The following is a 15241-nucleotide window of genomic DNA, read 5'->3' on the forward strand; positions in this document are numbered from 1 at the left end:
AAGAAACACGGTGCTTCAACCTTAATAGTAATAATTGCTTCTACAGAGGATGAGGAAGAATCAAAGACTTTTGAATAAGAAGAAAAAATGAAAGCAGATGTAGAGGAACTCAAATAACAAGTGACAATAGAAGATTGCTTTTTGTTTTGTTTTAAATTCCGCCAGGCAAGGCTGATGAAGATGCCTGGTCTACTCATGCATGGCCTGAGAGAGTAACTGCTACAACTATTTTAGAAAGCAACATGGTTATTTACACACATAACCATGTGTGTAAATCACACCACTGCACTTCAGCCTGGGCAGCAGCACAACACTGTCTCAAAAAAAAAAAAAAGATAATTTGAAGTATAATGACATATGGCTAACATGATATTTCATAAAGAATAAAAGTGGAGTGTCAGATTGCACGTATTCCTTGATCAAAACTACATAAACACGCATCACATTAGGTTATATTCATGATGCATTTAGGACTGAATTAAAAATTATATATTCCCAACTGTCTAGAATGTTATACCTTCATAATCATAATATAAAAACAATGCTGCTTTCTCCTTCTAATGGTAGTTGCAGGATCTCACTGACTTGTCTAGTAAGACTTAGACTTGAACTTGAATTTCCTGGTAATGGTAGTTGATTCACCTTACGTTTTGTATTCTTTTATGTGACGGTCAGTCAGGTGCGGCCACAGGACAAAGGAGGAGTTCAGGAAAAAAATTTACTACACTCAAAAGTCCCCAAGACAGGAAACATGGCAGGCTATGAAGGGCCACATGGAAAGATACTGGGGTGGTCAGGAGGCAGAAAACAAGGGGCTAGCTTAGACCAGAGCCTTTCCTGAGCTTTCCATGGACATGGCAGGGGAAACAGAGTGACCAATTAAGGACTGACTAGTTTGAATAACTCCAGCTGGCTCTAAGCTGCAGAGGTGGTCCCTAGCTGTCTGGTACCATTCCAGGGAATGATTAGGGCAGAGGAACGCTGCATCTTGGGGTTGGACCAGATAGAGGAGGTCTGGTTCTGGACTGGTTCATGTGCATATGAAAAGCAGGCTCCTGGACTATCCTGTTGGACAGAATCATTTTCCTACTCTAAGAAGTGGCTAGACCCAGAAAGGCCAGTCTTTTCCCAGCAAGAAAGGCTTTTTAAAAAAAATCAGAACATAGTAATATACAGAATACGTATATGAAAATACACCTTAGCTCCCATGTAAACATACACCACAGCATCCCATAATGACAGGACTTCAGACAGAAACTGCCAAGGCTGCTATCCTTCAGCAATTACCATTGGCTTCCATTTAAGTGAAGCTGTGTTGGGATGGTTTCTAGTGACAGAACTGTGCTCCCAGAAGAGGCCATACGCAGGTTTACAGAAAGAGCATGGATTCTGGACTCTAGCAGATCTGGCATTTACTAGCAATACGATGTCACAGAAGTCACTTTGCCTTTGTATGATTCGGTTTCTTCATGTGTAAAGTGGGACTCATCACATGTTCTCATAAGGATTAAATAATATCAAGTATGTGCTTAGCCCTGGCACAGTGCTTGGCTTAAAGAAGGTACCAGTTAAGCGTCAGGTTCAGGTACTGCTGAAAAAGAGAGGAACCTCTTCCCTTCCCTTCCATTCCTGCAAAATCACCTTTTCTCTCTTTGTAATTAAGTATGTTGTAGAATTAAAACACATAGGAGTAAATAAAAAGAAGGCAAAAGAAATAGAAAGAAATGAATAAGAAGCTGTCATGAAAAGGAAAACATAATAAAACTAGAAAAGGCAAAATGCAGAGTCTGTAACACTCAGTAAAAAGAATCCCATTACTCTCTTGACTGAAAAATTGTTAAAACACCGACTATTCCCTACTGCTGCCACAACTAAATTCTGATTCCTTCTCTTTCCAAATTTTTCTACCCACCTATCTTTCCATTACCAGTGAAGACTCAGCTGCAACACACCTCAATGCACCTGAAACATACGTTACACACATCCTGTCTCAGTGCCTTTGCTTACCAGCCCATCTAAGACGTCCCCTGTAATCTGTGCATATGAAAAGCAGGCTCCTGGACTATCCTGTTGGACAGAATCATTTTCCTACTCTAAGAAGTGGCTAGACCCAGAAAGGCCAGTCTTTTCCCAGCAAGAAAGGCCCAATACTCGCAGACATAACGGCTGAAGGAGAGGCACCCCTAAGATCTTACTGGTGAGAATATAAAATGGTACAACCACATAAAAAAGAAGTTTAGCAGTATCTTAAAATGTTAAACATAGAGTCACCATAGGACCCAGCAATTCCACTCCTAGGTAGCTCCCCAAGAAAGATGAAACAGTATGTCCACACAGAATTGTCTACAAAGACTCCATAGCAATTACTCATAATAGCCTGAAGTGGAAATGATCCACATGCCTATCAACCAGTGAATGAACAAAGCAAAATGTGGTATATACATCTGATGGGACACTAATTCTACCATAAAAAGGATGCACCTCAAACACAACACAAGTAAAATGAGCCAGCTGCGAAAGATAATACACTGAATGATTTCATTCATATGAAATGTCTAGAAAAGACAAACCGATCTAGACAGAAAGTGGATCCATAGTTACCTGGGGCTGGGGGTGGAAATAAGAACTGACTACAAATGGGCACAGGAGATCCTTGTGGGGTGACAGACAAATTCCAACACTGGATTTTAGTATGATTACACAACTCTGTAAATTTTTCTAAAAATCACTAAATTGTACTTTCTCTTTTTTTTTTTTTCTTTTTCTTTTTTTTTTTTTTTGAGAACGTGTCTCACTCTGTCGCCCAGGCTGGAGTGCAATGGCGCGATCTTGGCTCACTGCAAGCTCCGCCTCCCAGGTTCACACCATTCTCTTGCCTCAGCCTCCCGAGTAGCTGGGACTACAGGCGCCCGCCGCCACACTCAGCGAATTTTAGTAGAGATAGGGTTTAACCATGTTAGCCAGGATGGTCTTGATCTCCTGACCTCATGATCTGCCTGCCTCGGCCTCCCAAAGTGCTGGGATTACAGGTGTGAGTCACAGTGCCCAGCCTAAACTGTACATTTAACATGAGTGATTTTTATAGTATGTAAATTATACCTCAATAAGGCTCTTAAAAAAGATCTTAACAGATACACAGCCATTCACAGGGGCTTTTAAGGGGTCCCACACCATGAAGGCATGGACAATGTAAAGCTTATATGGTAGAGGGGTGCTCATGCTGGCATCCTTGACTCTGTTATTCATTTATGCTTTGGGGCCTGGAATGCCAGTAGAGTCTTCCACCCTAAAATCAGTGGAGTGACTGCTACTTGGCTCATCGCCATCCCATTTGCCTCAAAGTGTCAACTGGCAGAGCTGAAGTGCCTGCATCTGGGGCTTAAGTGCAGGTACTTTAGGTAACACATAGTATTTTTCCATAGCAAACCCCTCACATGGTCTAGCCTGACCAAGCCCAGGTTGGACGTAGCAGACATTCTGAAAACCGAATTCAGGAACAACCAAATGAACAAGAGTCAGGCTGATACTGACAGCCTAGAGACTTTAGGCCATTTGAAAAAGAGAGAAGAAAAGGACTAGGTATAGAGCCTCTGTTGTAACAAAAATAAGCACATCTGCTAAGCATACTGCTAAAAGATATTTTGAAGGGGGTGTGAAACGTACTTCAGAAACACCCACTGGAAGCACGTACTGATATCCAATGATAGATATTCTAAATGTAATTCATTCTTACTGAGTCATTAGAGAAAGCCAATGACATTTCAAATTGCAAACCAAATTTAAATTGCCTTCCCTCCTTCATTTTCACATAGTTATGACTGAATTTCTTTATAAAGGTTAAGAATTCCTAACAACTGTACTGAAGGAGTGATGTTTTCTATCACATTCATGGAAGTTCTCCATTTTAATTCTACAAATCTTAATAAACAAGTATCTGATCTCAGAGTAATTGTTTCTAAATTTGCACATCTCCCATCAGCTACCATACGCTAAACATCTGCAATCTAGACTTCATTATTTGAGGATTTATGACTGAAGGGCTCCACCATGGAAAATATTTATTAAAATCATCCACTGGGTAAAATAAGGGCAATTTTGGAGGCAAAACCAAAAAACACTTTCTAAGCACTCTCTATACTACTTTATATTCAAACAATATGCTAATTATCAGAAATCTTACTTAAAAACAGTTTAATTTGAAATTACTGAAAATGGTTTCTTTTCATAACATTCTATAATTTCTAATTAGCTTTCATTCACATGGATAAACAACCTCTTTTTATACCCTTTAAAATAGTGGCTCTCAAACTTTTTGATCACAGGACCCCCTTAAACTCATAAATAAATTATTGATGCACCAGACAGCCTGACCCTGACCCAAAGTAAATTCCCAGGAGTCGTCTTTCCTGGGTTTTGAATTTGCCGTAACAGGCGTAAACATTCTAGCAGCAGTTTGGTGATCATGTATGACACTGCAAACAGGACCAAAAAAATTATTGAGGACCTCAAAGACCTTTGCTTACTGTAGGTTACATCTATATTTTCTTTATTGGAAATTAAAACTGAGAAAATTTTAAAATATTACTTCATTTTAAGAAATAATAAGCTAACAGGCCGGCGCAGTTGCTCACGCCTGTAATTCCCAGCACTTTGGGAGGCTGAGACAGGTGGATCACCTGAGGTCAGGAGTTCGAGACCAGCCTCGCCAACATGTTGAAACCCCGTCTCTATGAAAAATACAAAAATTAGCTGGGCATGTAATCCCAGCTACTTGGGAGGCTGAGGCAAGAGAATCATTTGAACCCGGGAGGTGGAGGTTGCAGTGAGCTGAGATTGCGCCATCGCACTCCAGCCTAGGGGACAAGAGTGAGACTTCATCTCAAACAAAAAAAAAGAAATAATAAGCTAATTACATGTTGATACACATTTTAAAAAAACATTTAACATGCCTGTATTTTTAAAAAATTAATGAGACAGGTAGTTCTGCTTTACATTATGTGACAGACTCCTCAGATAATAGTGGTCATTTTCCTTTGATCCTACATTAAAAGTCAACAAGGAGTAGTAGCTTCTTAATAGTAGGCTGGAATGTGGAATCTGAAACCATCTCAATGAATTTTTCCAACTCTGTTACATTTAAATCCATTGCTCTAACACTGTATCAGATTACATTTGTCAATATCATGGTGGATCTTATCAGAAAAGTATTTAAGTATTGAGAAGTTCACTAAGGTAGACACAAATTTCCCAATATTCTAATTTTCATTTGAAAGCCCAAATTTTATGCCAGGCGCGGTGGCTCAAGCCTGTAATCCCAGCACTTTGGGAGGCCAAGACGGGCGGATCACAAGATCAGGAGATCGAGACCATCCTGGCTAATTTTTAGTAGAAACCCCGTTTCTACTAAAAATTACAAAAAACTAGCCGGGCGAGGTGGCGGGCGCCTGTAGTCCCATCTACTCGGGAGGCTGAGGCAGGAGAATGGCGTAAACCCGGGAGGCGGAGCTCGCAGTGAGCTGAGATCCAGCCACTGCACTCCAGCCTGGGAGACAGAGCAAGACTCCGTCTCAAAAAAAAAAAAAGAAAGCCCAAATTTTATCTTTAGCAACAAATAATGTCATTTGTTTTCCTTGATGTGATAGACTCATGTGTTCATTTTCAATGTGTACTCTAGGTTGTAATAAAATTCATGAAGGACTTTTTTTTCAACTGCATGAATTTTAGCAGCAGAGCCACTGCTCTGATTCATACTAAAGCAGTTCTATCCCACTGCTTTTGTATCATCAGTGTGAATATAAGCAGAATGCAAAAGGCAAATCATGTCTTGGTATTACAACAAAAATAGTTTTGACCTTGTCAACCCATTAAAATGATATCAAGGAACTCCCTAGGGGTTCACAGGCCACATTTTGAAAGCTACTCTGTTACCATATAACTGATCTCCAACCACCAGCCAAATTACTAGAAGGCAGCCACCAATTCAGAAAAGGAAAATGTGACTGTGATCGTTTTTTCAGGTTGTCCATGTGTATTACTGACCCAACATCCATTATTATAAGTAGAAGGCTACATCTACTATCCAAATTTATTTTTTTGGAACAGGGTCTTGCTCTGTTACTTACGCGGGAGTGCAGGGGCACAATCATAGCTCAGTGCAGCCTCGACTTCCTGGGCTCAAGCTATCCTCCCACCTCAGCCTCCTGAGTAGCTCAGACTACAGGTGTGCACCACCACATCTGGCTAATTTTGTATTTTTCATAGACAGGGTTTTGCTATTTGGCGCAGGCTGGTCTCAAACTCCTGAGCTCATGTAATAACCCTGCCTCAGCCTCCCAAAGTGCTGGGATTACAGGCGTGAGCTACTGTGCCTGGCCTACTAACCAAATTTCAATATGGAAGCACAAAATGATAAAAGATACAAAACAAGCTAATTTAATATGCAAATTTCCTTCCAAGGAACCTAAAACATAAATTTTTCTTTAATTCATCCATTTGTTCTCACATCTGTTGGGCTTTTTTGTGTAGGGTTCTTGCTTGGTATAGAGATACGAAGAGGCTTAGGTTGACAGATCAAGGGATTAAGCAACAAGGAAAGAGAGCAGGGACACTGAAGTCACACAGATCTGATGTCAAGCTCCAGGTACCCAACCCACAAGCCTGTCTCTGGTGATCTGTGAGCCTTTTTTCCTAGGTGGAGCTGAGGCAAATTCCACCTAAACCTTGGAGGATGAAATGAAATGCACGTAAAGCATTCAGCACAGCTCCTAGCACAAAGCAAGCATATAAATGGAAGCCACTATATGAATAAGGCCCCCTGTGGCAGAGTCCAGAGGAAGGGGGACACATCCAAACAATCATGACACAGCGTGGGAAGTGATGACCAAATGCAATGGGAGTAGAAGAGAAATCAATGGTCTGCTTACATGGGGAAGGTTCTATTATAGTGGAGCTATTGTCTCACGGAAGAGAAGGAGCTGGCCCAGTGGTACAGGCAGAAAGGAGCAGAAAGTCCATCTAGACAAACAGAAGGCGGAGCATAGACTGGGCAGGTGGGGCAGCAGGGGTTTGGCAGGATACAAGAGGAAGCTACCCTGGAACCATGTCGCTAAGGGCCTTTAATGCCATGCTAAGGAGCACAAACATTTACAATAGTTTAAAAAAAAATGTGTGTAAAGGCTGAGGAATCATAAACTCACAGTGCTAGCAGGTTATCTGGTCTACTGGTGTGCCTAATGCCTCAGCACACACACATTATCCTTATGCCCATTCTGACCCATTAGCATTTCCCTGGCCCAAGCCTCACTAGTGCCGAAGGAGTGGCAAAGCTCCTCTCAGAGGCTCTGGAACATCAGCAAAGCTGCAGCAGCCAGGGGAATTTGCCCATCATTTTAAAGCACAAATAAAGTATACACTGGGCAAAGCAATTCTATTTCCTCTCTGATGCTTACAAAATCTTGAAGCGTGTAACTTTATCTTCATCCCAGCTCCGGGTCCTGCACACCAATGGAATTTATAGATTGCTCTGATTAATGGAGAAGACACAGAAAGAGGGTACAGTGCCTCACATTTTCAATTATTACTCCAGCCATCTGTGAGTAAGTGAAGTCCAAAGAGGCTGCTTGTCCCTCCTGCCCTTTGGCAGGGACAGAGAATGTCACCCAGGTGTGCCATGTGGATGCACAAGGCCGGCATGAGGACCATTCACAGGTGTGAGTCCATGCTCCCGTGGCAATTGTGCAGAAGCACATGAAGGTGCACTCAGTGTAAATCCACAGCCAGCTGTGCTGCACTGTGCTCACTTAAGAGACGTGACCATTCAGACAAAAACCACGGAAATCACAGCAATGTCCTACTCACCCAGAATTTTACGAGGAAGAAGGCATTTTGAGGGCCCTTTCCAAACAGTTCCTTTAAGCCACCTTTCTTTTCAGGAAATTTGTCATAAATCTGACGAATGTCCACTGATTCAAGCAACGGGTCACTGTAAGAATGGTTGGCATGCCCAATGTGCACGAAGAGGTGTTTGTTGTACTGTAAGAAACCAAAAGAAACATTCCCATTACAAACTCTTTGATCAACCTGGGACTCATCCATCTTGAACTGGATAAAGAGCAGTAGTACCAAAATTCTGGAATTAGGCTTTTGAGCCTAGGATCAATGCTTCTGAAATGATGAGCATGTTTAGAAAAGCGATTATAGCTTAGGGTGGAGACAATCATACTGACAAGGACATGTATTTTCTGAAATACCTAAAAAAGGCTTTTTTTGCAGACACATTAATTACAACAGCTTAAGTTACCCAGCTATCAAACCAAGAAACAATTATATTACCCAATTTCACCTGACAAAACTGAAAATGACAGTGATACTCTTTGGAGTCCAATAAGAAATCTGTGTGCAGTTAGCTCATGTCATAACCCAGAATGCACTTCTTGTCTCAGCTCTCCTGGAACAGCGTGGATACAGTGATCTTAGCAATGGTACCCACTTCCTTCTTCCAGTAGGAGTAAGAGTGCTGAGCCTCTTTGTCACCAGTCCCCTTAGTAACCAATCCAAAACTTCTGCATAAGGACTGCTCAATATGTCACTGTCAGTGCAAAGTTAGGATTGGGGTATAGATCACAGAGAAAATCTACAAGGCCATACATGGCTGATGAAAAAGAACATAGGTCACTCATTCATGACAAAACAAACAAAAACCTCTAAACCACGTTAAGTCATTTCACTCACAAAGTGAACCCTTTTCTTCCCCTTGCTTTGGGATAAGACATGGTAACTGGACCACAAAGGAGTGTGTCCAAACCAATGGGTCTCAACCCAGGCTACATCAGAATAACCAAGGAGCATTTAAACATCACAAAGGCCTGAGCACAATCTAGATTAAACTGGAATGTCTGAGAATGAGGTCAAACATCAGTAATTTTTAAAGCTTCTTCAGCGAATTCCAATATACAGCCAAATTTGAGAACCACTGGTCTAGACGCTGTACTCCAGAGACCCTTCAGGCATGCCTCTCCCACTGCATAGGCAGTAACACCAACATAATGTGACACAGACCAAGAAACCTGGGGATGCAAGGGCTCCATGGGCCTCAGAACCAAAGAGATTTCAATGACAAACTCCATCTGCCTTCTTTATCTAGCAGTCCAAGTCTGCTCACATTCCAAATTAAACTGGCAATTCTCCAACTACTATACCGAGTACTAATCTATTCCACAGGAGGTCCCAAGTAACAGAAGGCTTGGGCAAAGCTGAGTATTATACATGGGTTAAGAATATACAGTCCCTGGAACCTAATCATCGGGGCCTGCTTTAAAAAAAAACAACAAAACAAGATTGTGTGGTAGACTCATCCTGCTCAAGTACAAAACACTGTGCCTAAGGCAAATTAGCTATGATACTGGGCAAGTGCCTCTCAAGTCTCTAAAATGGGGACCGTGATAGCATTCACTTCACTGGATTGTTACAGGGTTTAAATAAGACACTCCACAGACTTCACCAGGGATCCTAGATCTAACAAGAATAAGCACTCAATAAAATCTAGCTATTATTGTTTTAATAAGACTTCTCCTCTTAGAGATTCAAAGTAAATATTAGAGTATTAAAAGCAGTGCCACTGACTGGGCGTGGTGGCTCATGCCTTTAATATCAGCACCTTGGAAGGCCAAGGAGGGAGAATCATTTGAGCTCAAGAGTTCGAGAACAGCCTGGACAACACAGTGAGACCTCAGCTCTACCAGAAAAAAAAAAAAAAAAAATTCACCAGGTGTGGCAGTGCATGCCTGTAGTCCCAGCTACTTGGAGGCTAAGGCAGGAGGATCACTTGAGCCTGGAAAATCAAAGGTGCAATGGAGCTATGATCATGCCACTGCACTTCAGCCTGGGCAACAGAGTAAGACCTTATCTCTTTAAAAGGCACTTCCATAAAAAAACATTTTTAAACATATAATCTAGAGTTTCTCAAACTCGGTCACAAAATCCTGTGAAATATATCCTGAAGGAGTACTGGTTTAAATCTATAACCTGCTACCCACATTTGGATCTCTGGCCACCATGCCAAAAGACAGGAGGCTGGACACTCCATCTGATGCCAGTGTTGCATATAGAGGCAGTGCAACTGGGGCCAGTATCTTTTGGAAGAGGACCAGGTCCCTCTCCTATTCAACATCAGAGTGGTATCTTTTCCAAAGCTTCAAAAATCCTAAAAGATATCAGGTGAAGTGAAAAAGAGGACCCTATCAAGCTCTGACATGGATGCAGCTGCATGGACTAGCTGCCTGGCATTAAGACAGAAGCTGGGAGATACTATAAAACAATAGTGTATGCCTGAGAAGTAAGAAAATATTTTTAAAAAGGTTAAAAGTAAAAGTGGGAAGAAATTATTTTGAAACAGGTTAAAAGTAAAAGCTACTATGTTAGGGAAGTGAGACTTGGGGGTGGGAAGAGGCGAGATTATAAGGGTAGGAGGGAATATCTTTGAGCTTTTTATACATTTTCTCAAATGTTGCCACATCACTTTTTCCAATTATAAACAACAGCTCATGGAAATGTATGCGGCACAGTCATAGCTGCTAAGAAACTTCTGGTCTTTCTAGTCTCAGTGGGCAAAAGTGAAAAAAAAAAAAAAAAAAAACACAGGCAAAGGTGTGGGCACAGACGCTGGTATAAAGGCAATCAGAAACACAAAGTGGAACGTGGAGTACACAGCAAAAGGCACTGTTTCTTTATTACCTAGACAACTGGCTATGTATCCATCCATCCAACCCTGATTTATAACTTCTGCTTACAGCTAGCTCTCAGACCTCCCCAGTTCTGGAAGGCACCGTTTCTGTCTATTCTAGTGCCTTCTGCAGGGAGTGAATTTACGGGAGGCATGAGACACAAGCCTTGGGGACCCACTGAGCTGAATCTGAGTCTCCCTTCAGGCTCCTCACTCCTAGCTGTTCTGCCTCACTAGCTGCCCCAGGCCAGGTCAGAGCTGGGATGAAGTTGAGAAGCTGGGAAACTTGAAGTCTTTGCGCTTAACATCAAAATGTCCCTTGCACTGCACTGCACTGCTGGAAATGGGGACCATGGCCCTGACATCCACAGGTCAAGAAGGTGAATGGGGGTAAAATCTACCACATACCGATGGGGACCATGAAGGTGCACCTGAAAAGCAAGGTGCTGAGTGTAAAGCACAAAAGCCTTGGAGCCAGACACAAACCTGAAACCTCAGACTTCTCATCTGTGCAATGGGGACATAACAGCTGAAAGTGCTCGGCATAGGACCTGGCATATAAGAAATGTTTGACAGGGGCTGGGATTGGTGGCTCACACCTCTAATCCCAGAACTTGGGAGGCCGAGGAAGGTGGATCACTTGAGGTCAGGAGTTCGAGACCAGCCTGGCCAACATGGAGAAACCTCGTCTCTACTAAAAATACAAAAATTAGCTGAGTGTGGTGGCACGCACCTGTAATCCCAGCTACTTGGGAGGCTGAGGCAGGAGAATTGCTTGAACCCAGGAGGCAGAGACTGCAGTGAGCCAAGATCACACCACTACACTCCAGCCTGAGCATAAGAGAGAGACTCCATCTCAAAACAAAATAAAACAAAAAACAGAAGCGTTCATGTTCAATAAATTATAGCTAAAATGACCATTGTTATAGTTTATTATCATGTGAGATTCACTAGATCCTGAGGTAGAAGCAAAAGAACTTTCCTGCTTTTGCTATCCCTCCTGCCTAGTAAAAAAAAAAAAAAAAAGAAACACAAATAAGCCAAGAGCTGGGAACAAGCAGTGAAGCCAAGTGACTGTTCAAATCCCTGATCGTGGCCGCCTCATAACCAGCTGCTCAGGGTGTGGGCCTCTCACCTGTGCCTGAAGGAAGGCAGAGAACTTGTGTCCACTGGGCACTGTGAGCAATGGTGTTGCTTATAGATGTGATCTCAGGTAATCTTTGCCTCATGATGCTGCTGGAGGTGGATTTAATTTAAATCATTTCACAGACAAGGAAATAGAAGCTTAGAGATGAACTGACTTGCCTGAGGTCATACATCCAGGAATAGTCCTGGAGTTAATAAAACTTGGATCTGTCAACACCACAGCCCTTGCGTTTGCTGCAAACATCAATCACACTGTCCCCCAGAAGAAAATGTCTAAGCCTTTCCAACACCGTTAAACCAACGTTTTTTGAAAGTTGATTTGGGAAAGGAACAACAACAAAAAAACTAAACCATGTTTTAAAGCTTCTATGAAGTTAAATTGGAATTATGGACAAACATGATTCACAAACGCATCAGACAGAGTCCACAAAGGTTTCTATTTTGACGAATTTACCTCTGTGTTCAAGGCTGAAATGAACAGAGAAGGGCAGGCTGTCTTTGCCAAAGGAAATTGGGCACTGTCTCTACAAGGCTGGTGACTTGAAACCAAACTCTGACCATTGGCATCTGAGTGGCTTCACTGCTGCCAAGAGGTGGTGACTCTGTTTCTAAGAATACAAAGTACTACAGAAGGTGCCCTGGAGACCACAGCATTGAAACAAACAGACCACCCTCTCTACTTCATTCAACCTGGGTAGGTCAGGAATCCTTCTGTCCCCAAATCCAGAAGGCTGAAAGGAAGATATCTATATGTTGGGTTCAAGTTTTAATGAAATTAACCTAAAAATCATTTGGTGAGGCTCTATTTCCAGTCTTGCCAGTTGTCCTTATAAGGGAATTATTTATTTGCTTCCCTCCTTCCCAAATAAATCCCATTTCTTCTCCAGCAATGGTGGTTTCCCCAAAAGTGAAGGTGGCACATAAAACAAAAAAGGGCAATTCTGTTCTATAGGGCACAAAACAAACACTCATAAAAGAAAACAGGCATTTGGAAGCAAGATATGAGCAGAAAACAGGTGAATGTCAATGACTCACATATACAAGGCCCAAGACTAGATTTCCTCAATATCCAAAGCAGAGGCTAATTTTGACTTCTCCAAAAGAGTCCCCTAGTCACTCAGTAGAGGCACAACTGATAATCAACATCTCGAGGTCAACGATGGAAAAGGTACTCACTCTGCCTGTTTCTTCTACAGATTTTAGTAGAATGAACCAGCACACCTATCATCCATCATATATGCCAGGCACTGTGCTAGGCACCAGGCATCCATGAGCTAACAACGAAGTGCTCATCTTCGTAGAACCTAGAGTGATTGTACAGAGCAAGCTTATTGCCTCTAAGAATTGTATCTTTCCCAAATAAATATATGTTCTCATAAATTCCTACAGAGAAGATGGGGATAATAAATACAGTCAATACCACTTCTACATATCACATTAACTAAATCAGCATTTATCTGCTCTTTTTATACAAATGACCTTATTCTCCAACATTAAACATACAGTATTGTTCATTAGCAAGGAGAAAACATATGGAAATCACCTAGAAAACATGAATAAAGTTTCACAAGTCCAAGGCAAAAACCGTAATGAACACCAAGTTACCCACTGTACACGAAAGCAGAACACTCTTTCAGATATTTAAGGTATCAGAAAACTGACCTTCCTTGCAACTTGTTCCCAGGGAGCTAGAGAAGGATATGTTCCTACAAAATGAGGGAATAAATTTTAAAAAGAGATGGGGCCTAACATAGAAGAAAGGTGAAGAAACCAGCCAGGTCAGCAACCAGTCCAGAGTGGATCCATGCAGCTGAGAACTCCTGGCAGGATGTCACCAAGAGAATAGACCTGATTTATATCTCACCATCTGGAGAAGAACATAAGAGTTCTCCTGGAAACTTTGAGGATGAATTGGTGTAGGTATGTAAAACTGAACAATTTTTTTAAAAGACAACCATATACCCCAGAAAAAAAAAAAAAAAAGTTTTACAATTAAGAAAATGGTTCCAATATATAACATTAACCACGCTGTGTGCAAAATTTATATGGGTCTGTAAAATTAACTGAATGTTAATTTTTTTTTAACGTGATATAAGTACATAAGGGGACTGAAAGGAAGATGGGTGGGGGGGCATATACTAAATTTGGAGAACTAAATCGTAGTCTTCTATGTTAAGAAGTCAATAGATGAGGCCTAAAATCAATGGAATAAGATATACAATATAAGCATGTTATTTAGAAAGGTGGAAGTAAATATATTAATACAAAGACATGGCTGAAAAAGCTGCAAACAATGGTCCCCAAAAAGTAGAACTGGGAGGTGAGGAGTCATGAAGCAGCAGAATACTGCTTTTCCTATGGGCCATGCACTTCAATTTGGCTTACACAATTATTTTATTAAATAAACCACCAATCAAAAACTATCTTGAAAGATTATGGAGTTTTTCTGAGGAAGGGAAAGAACCGTAAAAGGAAGCAAAAAACACTACTTCAGGATGTTTATTCTGTGTTGGCCACAAGTTCCTTGGGCTCTAAAGGAGCTCGGGTCAGCCTGCAAAGCTTTCCTACAGCTCAAATGCTCAGGACAGCTGGACAGGAGCTGGGATGCTTATCTGCAGGTAGGGTTCACCAAAAGGACAGATGTTGCACCAGTAAAACCCTACATGGATCAAGGATGCCATGCGGTACCTGATGCCATCTGAATATGTGGATTTCTATTTTGACTTGGAGAAATGTCCATTTTCTCTTTCTATTGCCATCATCCCTCCAGTTACTCTTCATAGCAGTTGCAAACAAAAATAAAGGTGAATGCAACCCTCGAAACTCAACCATTCACTTGCAAAGGGCTTCTGAGATACCCTGGGGGTTTAATAAAGGACTTCGTCTTCCTTCAAAGCTGCTCTATGACGTCACTTTGTTTTCTGGTCCTTGCTGTTCTTTGCTGCTTAGCGAGCCTGCAGTGAGGAGTGATGAGCACCTGGACTGTGGAGTCAGGAGGGATCTGGGTTTGAATTCAAACAGTGGCACCACTTCCCAACTGAGTCATCCAGGGCAAGTGATTATAGCCCTCTCTGCTGCAGTTTCCACATCCATAGTGGAAATACGTATACTTAGTAGAAATATAATGCAGGAATAATAATAGTACCTACTGTATCAGAGTGTCAAGAATATTAAATGAGATAATGCAAGGAACACATAACACCATACATAGCACATAATTTGTTGTTGTTACTTTCTGGAAGAATCATGATGTTTCTTTACTTTGGACGAAATAATGTGAAATTAATACTGTCCCTCTGATAACAAAAAAACTGGACATATTAAAACTTAAAGCAGAAATGAAGAGAGGGAAAGTTTCAGACACATTAAGGCGAT

At 41.5% G+C, this 15241-nt stretch overlaps 1 protein-coding gene and 1 non-coding gene across 12 annotated transcripts in view; one reads left to right on the top strand and one right to left on the bottom strand.

Annotated features, from left to right (window-relative positions):
- LOC105486900 (TEA domain transcription factor 1) overlaps positions 1 to 15241 on the bottom strand; it is a 271293-nt gene that overhangs the window by 34338 nt on the left and 221714 nt on the right. For all 11 annotated transcript variants that reach the window (XM_011750012.2, XM_071075087.1, XM_011750016.3 and 8 more), the window contains one exon: positions 7858 to 8031. In XM_011750012.2, coding sequence (XP_011748314.1) covers positions 7858 to 8031 — 174 coding nt within the window. The remainder of the gene's footprint in view (positions 1 to 7857; positions 8032 to 15241) is intronic.
- On the top strand, positions 4313 to 4484 carry LOC112427601 (small Cajal body-specific RNA 16). Its single transcript, XR_003019285.2, has one exon. It is a non-coding gene; the product is annotated as a small Cajal body-specific RNA 16 (non-coding RNA).

This window comes from Macaca nemestrina, chromosome 12, assembly GCF_043159975.1.
Source record: "Macaca nemestrina isolate mMacNem1 chromosome 12, mMacNem.hap1, whole genome shotgun sequence".
Classification (NCBI taxonomy): Eukaryota; Metazoa; Chordata; class Mammalia; order Primates; family Cercopithecidae; genus Macaca; species Macaca nemestrina.